This window comes from Nematostella vectensis, chromosome 9, assembly GCF_932526225.1.
Source record: "Nematostella vectensis chromosome 9, jaNemVect1.1, whole genome shotgun sequence".
In the NCBI taxonomy this organism is placed as follows: domain Eukaryota; kingdom Metazoa; phylum Cnidaria; class Anthozoa; order Actiniaria; family Edwardsiidae; genus Nematostella; species Nematostella vectensis.
In genome coordinates this window covers 2,712,121-2,729,635 of record NC_064042.1, presented here as the reverse complement: position 1 = coordinate 2,729,635, position 17,515 = coordinate 2,712,121, and the positions used below count along the sequence as shown (strand labels likewise).

Here is a 17,515-nt window from a genome sequence, read left to right as displayed (position 1 = left end):
GCCTAACCCCGGCAAGATTGAATAGAACGTCTGATCGGGACGCTTCCAAACAAGGATCGCATTCGACGAGAAGTACATCAAAGCAAAGTTTTATCCAAAATTTTCTTACCATCTCTTATTATTTGGAGATATACATAAATTTGCCCATTACTAGGCATTACTTTTAATCACTATGGTGAAAACGGCTCGAAATAGGCAATTCTCTGGGATTTTTCAGCAAAAGAAGAAGGCAAGTCCACCAGAGCTCCGAAAAAGACTCTCTTTACCATTGTGCTCGCCTCGGTATGGTGCTAAATTTCCCTCTCTATTTAATTCCTAGGGATCCAAGAGTAAAGAATTGAGCGAGAATGGGGTCCTTGGAATTGGTGGACCCGTAGAGCAAGTCAAAAGGCTGGCAGCCTCACCACAAGAAGGCGAAGCACCAACCAGAAAGCGTTCTGCCTTTGGCGATATCACAAATGTATGGAGCCTCATGATAGTTCTCAATAAGCTCGCTCATACTTCTTATTATGGCATCTTAAATCAATTTTCTATTTTAGGCTTTTCGCCAGCAGCAGGCGGGGAAATCAAAGAAGTCCTCAGCTCAAAAGAAGCCCGAAACAGGAACGGAGTCTCAAAATGGCGTACAAAGAAGAAAGACTCGAAGCTCTGGTGACCTTCCTGACTTCGAACTTCTGCCTTCGTCGGGTGAAGTCACGAGCTCTCAGGAGTCTTCAGAGTCGAGGTAACTAAAAAAAAAATCCTTACTCACGTTGAACCACATGGAGAACTTTGTGACCACAAAGTTCTCCATAATTTTTTTAAAGAGAATTTAAAGTCTTTTCTTTGGAAAGATGCTGAATATTAAATTATTCTAATGATTATATTAAATTGCTGTCTTTGCTTACTCTATGTGCTGAATTGTTTTCTTTTTTTGCTGTTTCACTGTATTAAAGTGTTGTGTTTCTATGACAGCATTGACGTCCTAAGCGACATTTGCAGCGGCGTAGAGTTGACTGACAGCCAAAAAATAGACAGCAGTGTAGGGTAATGCTATTAATCTTCTGTTTCTTGTAAGAAATCACCACAGATTGCTAACTCATATGGCTGGTCAAAGAGAAACTATAAGAGATTGTTTCTTTCTCTTTACAATACACAAATCATATTCTTTGGCTACTTGTAGAATCACTTGCTCTAGGAATCACTTACTCTAGGAAATATAATTTACCCGTACCATAGAGTGTGTGTATGGGGAAATCTTACTCAAAACCACTCAATTGGCTGTTAGAATTGATCACCAAAGAAATGACAAGACATCACTCAGTGTGTAATTAATAATGCCTGTTGCTAGAAAAATCAGTTGAAGTTTAACAGGTACTTGAATACCACTTAAAAAGGCAAATCTTTTAGCACCTAAAAGATTTTAGTTGCACATTAATGTTTAACCAATGCTTTCTCTCCCCAGGTCTGAAATAGATTCTTTATTGAAAGAGCTGGATGGGTCAATAAGTTCAGAACAAGTTGAGAACTCCTCACATCTCCCACCTGATGTTGTTGACATTGATGCTGACAAGACTGACCCATTTCAAGTTGCAGAGTATGCAGAAGAGATTTTCTTAAACATGAAACGAAGAGAGGTTAGTACTTTAGTTTTCCATACACAACTGATCTGCCATTTTTTGGCTACTCTCTTGCTCTTATTTTAATTTATGCATCTCTTTATTCCAGAATCTGTTTCCATTGGAGCTGTACATGGAGAAACAAAAAGAACTAACCATAAGCATGCGGGCTATCCTAGTTGACTGGCTGGTTGAGGTTCAGGAAAGCTTTGAGCTGTATCATGAGACCTTGTACCTTGGTGTGAGAGTTTTAGACAACTATTTAATGCGTAGCTATGTGGAGAGAGAGAACCTCCAGCTTGTGGGAGCTGTCAGCCTTTACATCGCCTGCAAAGTTGAAGTAAGACTTGACACTCTGAACTTAAGTGAAACAGTGAAATGTTATGTGAAATAAGAGAAATTTATTTATTATTTTATTATTTTATTGAGAGTTTGATTTTGTGGCTTTATAGAGCTTCAAACTAGCAATTGCCAAATCCAAGTTGTTATTCTTGTTTTTGTCACAGGAGAGACACCCACCTTGTCTTGATGACTTCCTCTACATCTGTGATGATGCTTACCAGCAAAAGGCCTTTGTTGCTATGGAGAAGAAAATTTTGAACAGCTTGGAGTTTAATATCAATATGCCAATACCTTACAGATTCCTTAGGCGGTTTGCAAAGGTTAGTTGGTCAAATTTACGTAAGACGATAACTTAAACATTCCAAGCATTGCAAAGGAAAATAACTTCAGGGCTTTTGAATAGCATTTCATTTCAGTGTGCCCTGGTTCAAGAGCCTTAACCAAGCCCTTAGCTTGTCAGTAACTTTCAACATTTCAGGCCCTGTGATTGGGTAATCATATTGAAACCCTTATATCTGTTGTTAGTTATTTGTTTTTTTTTGCTAAATGGGTTAATTTTAATTGTCAGGTTGCCTCTGCTGATGTTAAGACTTTGACGTTGTCTCGTTTTATCCTTGAAACCACCCTCCACCATTACAAGTTCATTGTGCATAAACCATCCTTCCTAGCCGCTGCCTGCCTTAGATTAGCCCTCCGCATGAAGGGATGTGATGACTGGACACCAACTGTTGTTCATTACACTGGATTTTCTGTGGCACAGCTTGATGGGTGTGTTATTGAACTCAATGAGATGATCTCTGAGCCCCCCAAGCAGAACCTGATGACTGTCAGAAACAAGTACTCTCACAAAGTCTTCCATGAGGTTGCTTTGATCCCACCTTTGGACTCCCTAAATCTCTAGATAATTATTTTTTTTATTTTGGTCACCTTTTTATTAGCCTTTCTATTGGTTTAAGTAGAAAGTTTTACAAAGGATTTTAAATAACATAATGAACTTTACATTTCAACCATCAGAAACATTTCCTGCAAGGCTACTATTTGTGGCATTTAGTACTCATTCAAGGGTATCTTAATCAGCTTTAAAAAAATAAGGTATCAGATTACCCAATTTTAGATTACCCATATTGAGAAACATATCATTTTCATCAAGAGATAACATTTTATTTAAATTTATTTTGATAATGAACAGAGCAGCTTTGATTAACAAGCAGGAATTGTATATATTGTAAATATTCAACACTATCAACAAGTAAAGTTAGCTGCATAAGGGGAAAAAACATACAATCAAAAATAAAAATAAAAACATTGAAAGTGTCTTGTCTTTATTTGGTCTGAAATATTTTCTCTGTATAGGACTCCCTTTTCAAATTCTATAAACAAAAATCAATAAAAAAAAGTGGGTCTCTTTCAATGGTTTCCTGATGGGTAAATTTCTCCAATCAGCCACCTTCGGACTAGTCTCCCTCACAGCTGATCTGGACTCTGTGCAAGTCCACAACAGCTGAGGGAAATTTCCATTTGACCATGTCACACAAGCAGTTCCTGTGGTGCTGTTTGGCCAGCCAACTCTATTCCTAGCAAACATCAGGTATAAAAGTCAAGATACAACATATACATATTTTACTATTCATAAGTCACTTTACAGCTGTAGTGTAAGAGGACATTTCAGTAAAAGTTATACTAGTGAAACCATTATTTCTACCTTCTTGTTGCTGCAACAGGTGTAAAACAAAAATGCAAAGTGTGCCTATCTACTGTTGTACATCTGTTCAAGAATTAACCAAAAATCCATAAAGTGTTTTGACATTTACCTGAGCAAGAAGAAAATTTGGTGTGGTGGGCAGGTCAGAGGATGTTGAACCCCCAGTTGACTACTTATTTGACAGAAAGTCAATTTGTCTTTATTGTCTTTTTACCAAATTTAATAGTTGATCAATACATGTTTACCATGATCAGGCTTCAGTGACTGACCAGGTTAAGGGTGACTGACATCTGTTGCTAAGAAAATGTGAATATAGCATAAAAGCCTTGTAGAAAGTCATAAGGGTCTGATATTTGCCAAGTTGACCACCAAAAGTGTGCTGACGATTATGATGACGTCATAATGTGACATCATAGATACAGATAAAAGCAAATATTTCAAGTAAAATTACTCGAAAACAAATATTGAATACGTTTTATGAATGTTGAGGGATGGGTGCATTAAGCCAAGCATGCATTTTAGAAGTGATTGAGAAATTGTTTATTTTTTATTTTTCAAAGGTCCTGAAATCCAGATTATTTGATATAATTTTAGTTTCTAATACATTAACGTTAAATCTATGCTTGGCCATATGAAGGAGAATTTAATAAAAAGGAATACTGAAAAAGTATTGCGTTTAAAAATAACTTGTTGACAAAAAAAAGCTTTTTTTAGAAAAGGCAAAACCGGAAGTGAAACAAAGCCCGCATGTGCTCATTCGGCCTGCTCAGACACACTGATATCTCACATGATGAAATTTAAATGAAGTTTAAAAACAAATTCCAATGGTGTTTCGTGGTATTTACACTTCAAAGGAATGATATCCGTCATGTCATGATGAAAATGGAAAAAGTATTTTATAATTCTGATACAGCGCGCGCTACTTTGAAATAAGATTTTCAATGCGTGTGCGAGCGGTGTTTGCAGCACGCACAGGTAGTTAAAATTGAAAACTTTGGCTTCAAAAAGGTTGGCTTGACTAAATCTTCGTTTTTGCAAAATATGGGAAATATCATCACCCGTAAAGGCTGAGATCAACTTAAAGTCAATTTTTGGGAACTTGAAACGCATATTTTTGCTTCTTTTACTTCAGGAAAGCTAGGAATGATGAATTCCATGTTATGTATATGTGCGCGCTCAACGCCATCAGCGTAGCAACGTCGTTACTGAGCAACACTAATGTCAGTACACCCTTAAAGGTAGGGCTTAGTACCATCCCAATAAAATGCAACACTTACTATTTTTCTGTACAAAACAAGGGAGTGGTATACAATGAAAGAAAACATTTATTACAATATTTTTTATAGTGCACAACTGGCTCACAGAAACAGCAGATAACCCTTTGTACAATGTCTCAGCTTGTATACTTACACATATGTACACTAAACCATTGAAGGGCTATAAAAGAAATGCTTGATATCCATCTAAGTGAGTTGAAGCCATAATTGAGTCTATCTTTTTACTTTTCGAATCAGAATGCACCTGTATAGTATTTTGTTTTTTTATCTTGCAATCTATGATGACTACAAATAATGTAGAAATAATAACAATTGAATAAGCTTTTGCTTCAATTTGTCCAAAAACGGTCTGGATCCTTGGTTTTATAAATGGTTTACCCAAACATATGTTTTATACTTTATAAGTTAATTATACAAAATAGAGACATGACTTTTACTGTTTTCATTCAATGGATATCCCCCTGTATCTACACTTGCTTTTACTGTAAGAATGTAAAGTCTTGAACTGAATGGATAAAAGAGAAAGCATTTTGGTTTATCCAAAAGTATAATCTATAACGCAGTTTATAAAATATGACTGGTTGCTTTATACACTTCAATAACACATAAATCAACTTGATAGCAACAAAACATGTTTCCTTTATAAAGGAATGTTTATGATAAAAAATCACATGAAAAACGTAATACTGTATATGTCTATGTATCTGCTTTTTCTTGAGGAATATATCTTGTTCATTATTCAGATGTCACCATGACTTGCTTCTTGGGTATAGCTAGGATAAAATCATATAACTAATTAGAAATAATAGATTCAACATGCAAGTTTGGCCCCCATTTCATTCAGACAGAGATTACTAAACTGTTTAGTTAACATTATTAGAATACAAATAATGGACTGCTTTCTCTAATGATTTAAGTATACTGTATGTGTATTAGAAAGATCCCAACAATAAAAAAAAAAACACTACCATTTATTACATATTTATACTTTAATTCCAACTTATAGTATCTTGTAAATAGAATTAAAACTTCACACACCACAAAACAATCTTGTCCGAGCTCGAGGCGATGTAAAAATAAAAACAAACAAGAGGAAAACAAGATTTGATCTACAAACAACATCTTTTCTATAGATATTAATTATTCGAGCTTGAAGTAAACATGTTGACGTCCCCAGAAAATACTTTTGGGATATCTGTGCGCTATTTGGAATATTTTATTCAATTAATTTGAATTAAATGAAGGTGCGCTAGGATATTTGCAGACTATAATTTTGTAAAATATAAAATCTATTTGATGTTGCCAAAGAGATATTCGGGCTACCACTAAACTTGGAGTAAGCGTTGAAGAAAACTATCTTTTATTGTATAAGGCCCTTGAGGTCTATAGTCTTCCAACTTTTAGTCTTCCCTAAGTCTTTTATTCAGGATTCCTGTGGTAACGGATCCCAGTCCTCACGGCCAATATGGCGTTTTTTTTGCAAGTAGAGATGTGATAATTTTCTGGTAATATTTTGCCATTTATTGTTTAAAATGCTGCTTTTATTGCTTTAAAATCTTCACTCAATAGTGCATTACAGGTTACTGGATGCTGCCTTTGCTTGAAACTATTGATGCCTTGTCAAAATTGTGCGTAAACTCCTAAAAAAAACATTAACTTACAAGCATGGAGATAGACGAAGAGTCGAGATTCACTACAAAGAGTATTGTATCTCCCAGCCTAGACAAGATAGAGCCTGCTACATATCCGATGGACGAAGATTATGGAGAGATGGGAAGCTGTGGAGAAACTTCTATAAAAGAGACAGAAGGGATTATTCGAGATTCTAGTGAAGAGATGACTTTGCCAAATGCACAATGCGATACTGAAAAAGAATTGATTGTATATGACCATAGTGAAAACATAACTTTAACAAATACACAAGGTGAAAACACAACTTTAAAAAATACACAAGGAGATGTTGAAAAAGAAAAACACTTCGAGAGTGAAACTGCTTGTACTGAGGAGATTGGTGACACTGTGGCAGTGATTGATAATGATTTAGTAAATAAACAATATGCAGTCAACTATAAGAGACTTAGTACATCAGATCTACCTGTTCAACTTACAGGAGCATGGAGGGAGTTTGAGCAGCGGCCTGACAACTTCCTCAAAGGATGTAAATGGTATGTTTCTTTGTATCACACCAGGGACTTATAAGTAGGAGCAATCATTTGTGTTATATTAGCATCAGAGGCTATTTTTAGATGTTCACACAAATGGCCCAATCAGCTACATGGGGATTCACCCGCAAATTGCAGTTAAGAAATAATTTTTGTATCCATCATCTGTCAGTTTTGTTTACAAAAAGAATTGCAAAGGATGTAAATGGTATGTTTCTTTGTATCACACCAGGGACTTATAAGTAGGGGCAATCATTTGTGTTATATTAGCATCAGAGGCTATTTTTAGATGTTTACACAAATGGCCCAATCAGCTACATGGGGATTCACCCGCAAATTGCAGTTAAGAAATAATTTTTGTATCCATCATCTGTCAGTTTTGTTTACAAAAAGAATTGCAAAGGATGTAAATGGTATGTTTCTTTGTATCACACCAGGGACTTATAAGTAGGGGAAATCATTTGTGTTATATTAGCATCAGAGGCTATTTTTAGATGTTCACACAAATGGCCCAATCAGCTACATGGGGATGCACCCGCAAATTGCAGTTAAGAAATATAATTTTTGTATCCATCATCTGTGAGTTTTGTTTACAAAAAAAATTGCAAGGTTTAGGTAGAGGGTGGATTAATAAATTCAAATTGAAGAAGAGAACAACAATAGTTAAAGTACCTACATAGCTTTTTCATTAGACTATGTGCACAGTTTGGCTCATTGAAAAATTAAACACAAAGTTCATCTTAGATTGGCTAATCCATGTGTCTAAAAATGGCCTGAATCAAGAAAACACTGTAACACCTATATGATACCTATATGATGGACCACTAATTAAGATGCTATACAGCATGTATGTCTGTCTGCCTACCTGCCTGTGTGCCTACCTGTCATCGTAAAATTATTTGGATGATACCCTATACTAAACCATTTGTATTAATGTCTGTACATAGGTCACCAGATGGCTCATGTTTGTTGACCAACAGTGATGATAACTCTCTCAGGATTTTCAACCTTCCCTCTGAGCTTTACACCATTGGAGCAGACTCCTCTCAGCTGACAGAAATGGTATGGATATAATTCCTTGCTTTAGGGTATAGATATTATCCATAAACTCAAGCTGACAATAAAAAAATATTTTTCAATTATATACTCTGACTTTGGAATCTAGCCCTGGCTAATTGCACTCTTCCATTGTTATCCTTCTCAGGGAATACACCCTATTTAAGGAGGACTCCTACTCTTAGGTTGCTTAAGAACTGTGAAATCTCTCCCTTGCTATGTGCTAGACTTTATCAAAGTTTTCTCACTGACACTTCAAACCAAATCTGCTGAACTTACCCATGTAGAGTCCGATAAGAACTTTGATTGATGCAAGTCTAGGTATGGCCCTTTCAATCACTGTTTATGCTATGATATTATACTCTTTTATTGTGCAGTCAGCAGTACTCCATATGCAAGAAGGTGAGACAGTCTATGACTATTGCTGGTACCCCTACATGACATCAATGGATCCTGCCACTTGCTGGTAAGCATTTCTCATATAGCTGACCATGAGTGGGGAGTCCTTTATTTTTAATCGTAAAGATGTCTTTTTATTACAGCCTCTTGAGTTCCTGTAGAGACCACCCTATCCACATGTGGGACGCCTTCACAGGAAAGCTAAGATGTTCATACAAGGCATTTGATAATATGGTATAGAATCATAGCAGTACAACCCATGAAAGCATATGTCATGTGCTATTAAATGGGAGAGTAAACTGAAGAAAAAAACGATAACATGCCCCCTATCTAATGGTGTGTCCTAAGAAATGTTGCAAAAATAAAGAAGTACTCAAAGAAATACTTCATAGTACTATATATAATTAGAATTTTTTTTTTAGAATATTCTTCATTGAATATGAGCAATATTACAAAACAAGAAAGCAATATGTGTTACCAGTACCACAATTTGCATTTAACATAGAAAAGACATAAAAGTCTGTGAATAGACAGATCACAATATGGCAAAACTATGGGTATCAATATATGTCGCTGATCACCTGATATATGACCTTCATATATGAATTTTCCAGGATGAAATAACCTCTGCCACCAGTGTTTCCTTCAATCTTGATGGCAGCAAGATTTACTCTGGGTTTAACAAGATGGTGCGCGTGTTTGACACCAACCGGCCAGGCAGAGAATGCGAGGAGCGGCCAACAGTTGGTAGGTTTTCCAGGAAGAGCATGGTGTCATGGATACTGGGGTTTGTTGTAGGGAATGATCAGGGAGATCCGACAGGGCTTTTAGAAGCAACCAGCAGTTGGTTTGGTTATAAAACAGCATAAAACAGTTGTATTGTTTTTATGAAGGCCATTACTTCATTGTGATTTGTTGGTATTCATGGCAGGGGCAAGTCAAATCACTTTTGGAAAACACAAAACTGTTACTTTTAACATGGTGCCTTTTAAGTGGGCTTAGATTTGCAGGAAATATATGGAGCTAACTTTCTTCTTTAAAAAAATCTGTCTTAAGTATTGAGGTGGCCTTAGTGTCAACAGAGCTGTGTTATACTGTTGTCAGTTTTTTGCTTCTCTGTATGTTAAACCACCATTTCCCCCCACAAGCACACACCATAGAATTTTGGATCCACTGCTAGGTGAGTGTGTCACATTTTTTCTCTATTGTATTGTTGCAGTTAAAAAGAATGGCCAATCTGGCCTCATCTCTTGTATTGCCTTTTGTCCCGATCACTCTGGTCTCTATGCACTGGGTTCATACTCGAAATCAGGTAAACATTGTATGTTCCGTACAACTTTTCATTATTGTAATTGGGCTCTCTTCAGTATTTCATAATATAACTCATTCCATTAGACTGAATAGTGTTAACCCTTCAATTGACTCTCATTTTCTAGTTGGCATTTACAGTGATTCAGATGGGGAGCTCCTCTGTCTACTGCAGGGGCAGGTGGGTGGGGTCACACATGTGCTTTTCTCTCCTGATGGCTCCAAGCTTTATAGTGGGGGAAGAAAGGTAAGAGACCATCACCCACTGGCAACCACCATTAGCCGCCATCATCCATAATCACCACCCATCATCCATAATCACCCACTGGCAACCACCATCACCCGCCATCATCCATAATCACCACCCATCATCCACCCATCACCACCCATCATCCACCATCACCCGCCATCATCCACCATCACCAGCCATCATCCATCATCACCCGCTATCATCCATAATCACCCACTGGCAACCACCACCCGCCATCATCCACCATCACCAGCCATCATCCATCATCACCCGCTATCATCCATAATCACCCACTGGCAACCACCACCCACCATCATCCATAATCACCACCCATCATCCACCCATCACCCGCCATCATCCACCATCACCCGCCATCATCCACCATCATCCACCCATCACCCGCCATCATCCATAATCACCCGCTATCATCCACCATCACCCGCTATCATCCAACATCACCAGCCATCATCCATAATCACCACCCATCATCCACCATCACCCGCCATCATCCACCCATCACCCAACCATCATCCACCCATCACCCGCCATCATCCACCATCACCACCCATCATCCACCCATCACCCGCCATCATCCACCATCACCCGCCATCATCCACCATCACCCGCCATCATCCACCCATCACCCGCCATCATCCACCATCACCCGCCATCATCCACCATCACCCGCCATCACCCGCTATCATCCACCATCACCACCCATCATCCGCCATCACCCGCTATCATCCACCATCACCAGCCATCATCCACCCATCACCCGCCATCATCCACCATCACCCGCCATCATCCATAATCACCCGCTATCATCCACCATCACCACTCATCATCCACCATCATCCGCTATCATCCACCATCACCAGCCATCATCCACCCATCACCCGCCATCATCCACCATCACCCGCCATCATCCATAATCACCACCCATCACCCGCCATCATCAACCCTTCACCTGCTTTCATCCATAATCACCCGCTATCATCCACCATCACCACCCATCATCTGAAATCTTCTGAGAGCTGCTACATGACCCTAAGTAAACTACATGACCCTCAATAACGGGGGGAGGGGAGATCTTTACTCAAGGCACCTTAAAATTTTAGAGTCCCCCATTCATTCTAAACATTTATTTCAGTGCCCCCCCCCTATCCTCAGAACCCCAAAATTGTCAGATTGTCAGAGCTGTTCCCCCACCCCTTACCACCTAAATAAACAAAAAAAGTATTTAAATCTGGAAAATGAATACTGCAAAGTTGCCCTCCTTGTCCAAGTTGATGATCCAGTCAAGTTCATCATTATTTCAGAGTCTGTCACCTCTTTACAACTTTTGGTTTCAGTCCTTTATACTTTAATATTTTTTTGCATGTAAAATTGTGTAAAATGGTGCAGGATTGGGTTGTAGGGATTTTTTTCCTGTATCAGTTTCTTGCAGAATTTTTTTTTTTTAAATCACCCCCCTTCCCTCAAAAGTCAAATGGTCCCCCCTAAGGACAACTGTAAAGGAGTATACATTTGTATATATATACAAGCGTAACATGCTAGTGTCTTCGTGCCGCCACAGGAACAAAGCCTTGTTATGCAATAGCTGAACTATTCAATTTCATCATAACAGCCATTCAAATTTCGCGCCCTATTTTTATGTTAATTTTATACATAGATAGTATATAAGTGATGGTAGTAATATATTCTTAATAAATCTCCTGATGAGTGGGCAACCACGAAACAGGCTTGTAGAGATGAAACGGTAGTTCGCGTGTTTTTTTTCCAACAAACCAAGATATATATATATTTTTTTTTGTTAAGAATATTTTTCTGTATTGTATGCATATCGTTTTGTGGATTTGCCGGCTCTGCCACTGTTTAGAAATTGTTGCTGTTAACTGATAATAAACTGTATCGTTTGGTAAATCCAACTGTTACATACTGAAAGCTGGAATGTTTTTCCCATATTGCCTAGACCTTTAGAAATATGTATGGTAAATATTTTTTTTTCAAAATCTTTGCTGACCTTTTTTCTGGAACTGCCCCTAGTATATGGGATTGGGCGTTTCCTGTATTTTCAATTACAAAGGACATCAATAACAAATAAATATCTTAACAGGATGAAGAAATTCTGTGCTGGGATATTCGAAACCCAGGAGTAATCCTCTGCAGACTAGTTCGCTCAGTTACCACAAACCAGCGTATCTACTTTGACTTGGACATGTAAGTACTAAGACCAGTAAAACCTGTGCCTGTTTCACTGAGACAATTCCCAGCAAATGCTGCTTTTACGTCATGTCAGGAAGAGCTTGGCGCTTCTGGCTGAAGTAAAAACAAAGGAAATGGCAGAAATAAAAACAAAGGATTGATTTTGTCTTTGCTAGTACACCCTTTGTTGTCCAAAGGAAATGGCAGAAATAAAAACAAAGGATTGATTTTGTCTTTGCTAGTACACCCTTTGTTGTCCAAAGGAAATGGCAGAAATAAAAACAAAGGATTGATTTTGTCTTTGCTAGTACACCCTTTGTTGTCCGCAAAAAGAGACAAGCTGTTGGGTCATTTTGCACATACACTCAGTACATCCATATTTACACTCATCATAACAGTGGCAGATATAGGATTAAGAAAGGGGGAGTGACCTTTTTGAAAGTCTGTCGCGATCCCTTCTTCCAGATTTTAAGGAATATATATTTCATGTTACAAATTTTTCTAGAAAATTTCCGGAAAACTTTTAATGTCCTTGTTTGTGAAAATCGTGTTACTTATTAAAGATTAATTGCGCTGCCATAAAACGCCTACAGACCTCCATCCTGTCGATCGACACTATTGCTTATCCTATCGTGCGACCCAGCACATTTTGCAAAACCTTCCAGTTTGCGCTTTCTATTTTCGGGTACAATTGCTTAATTTACAACACAATTTTAAAGGAATTCCGCCGGCTAGTTGTCAAAAAACTTGAAAAATCTCAAGGCAAGTACCCAACATATTGCATACTAAATTGCAGGCATGGCTAATGACTAGATTCAGTGGATGAAGGCAGCATCCTTGATATTCTGCTCCGGTAATGATTAAGCTATTCCCACATAACCTCCTTTCTTATCCGAGCTCATTGATGAGCTGATATGCCTTTGCCCACATCAGTTGATTCAAATTTTATTTTTAGCCAGGGATTCTTGTATTGCTATTGCTTGAGTTCCTTGCAGCTTCAGTTTGCTTGTCCACTCTACTATGTGCGAGCATGAATGTGGTAATATATACAAGTGCATTTTAAAAGTGCTATCCGAGGAGGTTGCGGCTTTTGTGTTCCGCCAGTCAGACCATCTTGATTCATAATCAATGCCCTGTTTCGCCTAGTGCAGTTTTTGGACCTACAGTCGTCATTAGTCTCAAGTAACAATGTCTTGGTACTCTTTAGGTCTGGGCGTTACCTAGTGTCAGGAGGTGGCAACGGCACAGTTACATGTTGGGACACACTTGCTCCACCAATTACAGATGATGTTAGTCCTGACCCACTCCTCCCACAGTTGGTCTCATTTATGGCCCATGGTGACTGTGTCAATGGAGTAAGGTACAAAATAATTGTTGAGCTCTTAACTAAGAGTTGTAGCTCATACTTCCTTTGTTTTCTTCTCTCTAGCTAATTTACTAACCAGTCCTTTGTCATTATCAGCTTCCATCCCACTCTGCCATTACTTGCTAGTACATCAGGACAGAGGAGATTTTCTGACATTGATGATGACAGCAGTGATGAAGAATGCACTGACAAAAATAAACACCTTTCTCAAGACTTCTCTGTCAGGATATGGAGCTTGTGATCTGTTGTTTAAGGATAGTAAACAAAAGAGCCAAAGCTGAAGGAATTTTACAAAAGATATCTGTTACCCTAGCAAATACAAGAGATGACTGAGACTTGCCCCTAGATAAAACTTTCTAAATAGAGCCATTGATAAATGCAGCCGAATTTCTATAACAGAACTCTTAAGTAGACCCTCATTTAATAGAAATTTTCGACAGTCCCAATATGACATTTTTCAGCCAAACTGTATCCATTTATGTGGACAACTCCACAGATTCTGTTGCACGAAGAGAGAAATGGTGCATTTTAGTACTCCAACTTTCCCTAGGGGTGCTTTTAGAATGTGTAGTCACTATCAAACCAATCAATGTTTGACAGCTTTAGCTCTTTTTATTGATCATTTTTACATGATGTGATTATAGTGCTCTAGTGGTAGTGATACTGTTGATAGTGGTGGTGATACTGGTGATAGTGGTGATGATACTGTTGATGGTGGTGGTGATACTGTTGATAGTGGTGGTGATACTGTTGATAGTGGTGGTGATACTGTTGATAGTGGTGGTGATACTGTTGATGGTGGTGGTGATACTGTTGATAGTGATGGTGATACTGTTGATAGTGGTGGTGATACTGTTGATAGTGGTGGTTATACTGTTGATAGTGGTGGTGATACTGTTGATAGTGGTGGTGATACTGTTGATAGTGGTGGTGATACTGTTGATAGTGGTGGTGATACTGTTGATAGTGGTGGTGATACTGTTGATAGTGGTGGTGATAGTGGTGGTGATACTGTTGATAGTGGAAGTGAAACTGTTGATAGTGGAAGTGAAACTGTTGATAGTGGTGGTGATACTGTTGATAGTGGTGGTGATACTGTTGATAGTGGTGGTGATACTGTTGATAGTGGTGGTGATAGTGGTGGTGATACTGTTGATAGTGGTGGTGATACTGTTGATAGTGGTGGTGAAACTGTTGATAGTGGTGGTGAAACTGTTGATAGTGGTGGTGATACTGTTGATAGTGGTGGTGATACTGTTGATAGTGGTGGTGATACTGTTGATAGTGGTGGTGATACTGTTGATAGTGGTGGTGATAGTGGTGGTGATACTGTTGATAGTGGTGGTGATACTGTTGATAGTGGTGGTGAAACTGTTGATAGTGGTGGTGAAACTGTTGATAGTGGTGGTGATACTGTTGATAGTGGTGGTGATACTGTTGATAGTGGTGGTGATACTGTTGATAGTGGTGGTGATACTGTTGATAGTGGTGGTGATACTGTTGATAGTGGTGGTGATACTGTTGATAGTGGTGGTGATACTGTTGATAGTGGTGGTGATACTGTTGATAGTGGTGGTGATACTGTTGATAGTGGTGGTGATACTGTTGATAGTGGTGGTGATACTGTTGATAGTGGTGGTGATACTGTTGATAGTGGTGGTGATACTGTTGATAGTGGTGGTGATACTGTTGATAGTGGTGGTGATACTGTTGATAGTGATGGTGATACTGTTGATAGTGGTGGTGATACTGTTGATAGTGGTGGTGATACTGTTGATAGTGGTGGTGATACTGTTGATAGTGGTGGTGATACTGTTGATAGTGGTGGTGATACTGTTGATAGTGGTGGTGATACTGTTGATAGTGGTGGTGATACTGTTGATAGTGGTGGTGATACTGTTGATAGTGGTGGTGATACTGTTGATAGTGGTGGTGATACTGTTGATAGTGGTGGTGATACTGTTGATAGTGGTGGTGATACTGTTGATAGTGGTGGTGATACTGTTGATAGTGGTGGTGATACTGTTGATAGTGGTGGTGATACTGTTGATAGTGGTGGTGATACTGTTGATAGTGGTGGTGATACTGTTGATAGTGGTGGTGATACTGTTGATAGTGGTGGTGATACTGTTGATAGTGATGGTGATACTGTTGATAGTGGTGGTGATACTGGTGATAGTGGTGGTGATACTGTTGATAGTGGTGGTGAAACTGTTGATAGTGGTGGTGATACTGTTGATAGTGGTGGTGATAGTGGTGGTGATACTGTTGATAGTGATGGTGATACTGTTGATAGTGGTGGTGATACTGGTGAAAGTGGCAGTGATACTGTTGATAGTGGTGGTTATACTGTTGATAGTGGTGGTGATACTGTTGATAGTGGTGGTGATACTGTTGATAGTGGAAGTGATACTGTTGATAGTGGTGGTGATACTGGTGAAAGTGGAAGTGATACTGTTGATAGTGGTGGTTATACTGTTGATAGTGGTGGTGATACTGTTGATAGTGGTGGTGATACTGTTGATAGTGGAAGTGATACTGTTGATAGTGGTGGTGATACTGTTGATAGTGGTGGTGATACTGTTGATAGTGGTGGTGATACTGTTGATAGTGGTGGTGATACTGTTGATAGTGGTGGTGATACTGTTGATAGTGGTGGTGATACTGTTGATAGTGGTGGTGATACTGTTGATAGTGGTGGTGATACTGTTGATAGTGATACTGTTGATAGTGATACTGTTGATAGTGATGGTGATACTGTTGATAGTGATGGTGATACTGTTGATAGTGATGGTGATACTGTTGATAGTGGTGGTGATACTGTTGATAGTGGTGGTGATACTGTTGATAGTGGTGGTGATACTGTTGATAGTGGTGGTGATACTGTTGATAGTGGTGGTGATACTGTTGATAGTGGTGGTGATACTGTTGATAGTGGTGGTGATACTGTTGATAGTGGTGGTGATACTGTTGATAGTGGTGGTGATACTGTTGATAGTGGTGGTGATACTGTTGATAGTGGTGGTGATACTGTTGATAGTGGTGGTGATACTGTTGATAGTGGTGGTGATAGTGGTGGTGATACTGTTGATAGTGATGGTGATACTGTTGATAGTGGTGGTGATACTGGTGAAAGTGGCAGTGATACTGTTGATAGTGGTGGTGATACTGTTGATAGTGGTGGTGATACTGTTGATAGTGGTGGTGATACTGTTGATAGTGGAAGTGATACTGTTGATAGTGGTGGTGATACTGGTGAAAGTGGAAGTGATACTGTTGATAGTGGTGGTGATACTGTTGATAGTGGTGGTGATACTGTTGATAGTGGTGGTGATACTGTTGATAGTGGTGGTGATACTGTTGATAGTGATGGTGATACTGTTGATAGTGATGGTGATACTGTTGATAGTGATGGTGATACTGTTGATAGTGGTGGTGATACTGTTGATAGTGGTGGTGATACTGTTGATAGTGGTGGTGATACTGTTGATAGTGGTGGTGATACTGTTGATAGTGGTGGTGATACTGTTGATAGTGGTGGTGATACTGTTGATAGTGGTGGTGATACTGTTGATAGTGGTGGTGATACTGTTGATAGTGGTGGTGATACTGTTGATAGTGGTGGTGATACTGTTGATAGTGGTGGTGATACTGTTGATAGTGGTGGTGATACTGTTGATAGTGGTGGTGATACTGTTGATAGTGGTGGTGATACTGTTGATAGTGGTGGTGATAGTGGTGGTGATACTGTTGATAGTGATGGTGATACTGTTGATAGTGGTGGTGATACTGGTGAAAGTGGCAGTGATACTGTTGATAGTGGTGGTGATACTGTTGATAGTGGTGGTGA

General features: G+C 38.9%; 2 protein-coding genes and 1 long non-coding RNA gene across 3 annotated transcripts; 2 read left to right on the top strand and 1 right to left on the bottom strand.

Annotated features, from left to right (window-relative positions):
• Positions 1-4: 4 nt before the first annotated feature.
• LOC5511637 (G2/mitotic-specific cyclin-B3) lies at positions 5-3,251 on the top strand. The gene is made up of 8 exons (XM_001631955.3): positions 5-229; positions 320-460; positions 540-724; positions 955-1,026; positions 1,445-1,616; positions 1,708-1,938; positions 2,105-2,260; positions 2,509-3,251. The coding sequence occupies exons 1-8, from the start codon at positions 173-175 to the stop codon at positions 2,839-2,841; spliced, it is 1,347 nt and encodes a 448-aa protein (XP_001632005.3). The 5' UTR covers positions 5-172; the 3' UTR covers positions 2,842-3,251.
• Positions 3,252-4,949: 1,698 nt separating this feature from the next.
• Positions 4,950-7,260, bottom strand: LOC125572381. Its single transcript, XR_007313803.1, has 3 exons — positions 7,028-7,260; positions 6,581-6,711; positions 4,950-5,692 (listed from the first exon to the last, which is right to left on the bottom strand). It is a non-coding gene; the product is annotated as an uncharacterized LOC125572381 (long non-coding RNA).
• LOC5511638 (telomerase Cajal body protein 1) lies at positions 6,348-13,928 on the top strand. Its single transcript, XM_001631956.3, has 10 exons — positions 6,348-7,084; positions 8,029-8,143; positions 8,515-8,603; positions 8,680-8,770; positions 9,151-9,283; positions 9,756-9,848; positions 9,973-10,091; positions 12,211-12,314; positions 13,507-13,659; positions 13,762-13,928. Exons 1-10 carry the CDS (start codon positions 6,585-6,587, stop codon positions 13,904-13,906), a joined length of 1,542 nt encoding a protein of 513 aa, XP_001632006.3. The 5' UTR covers positions 6,348-6,584; the 3' UTR covers positions 13,907-13,928.
• Positions 13,929-17,515: the final 3,587 nt, after the last annotated feature.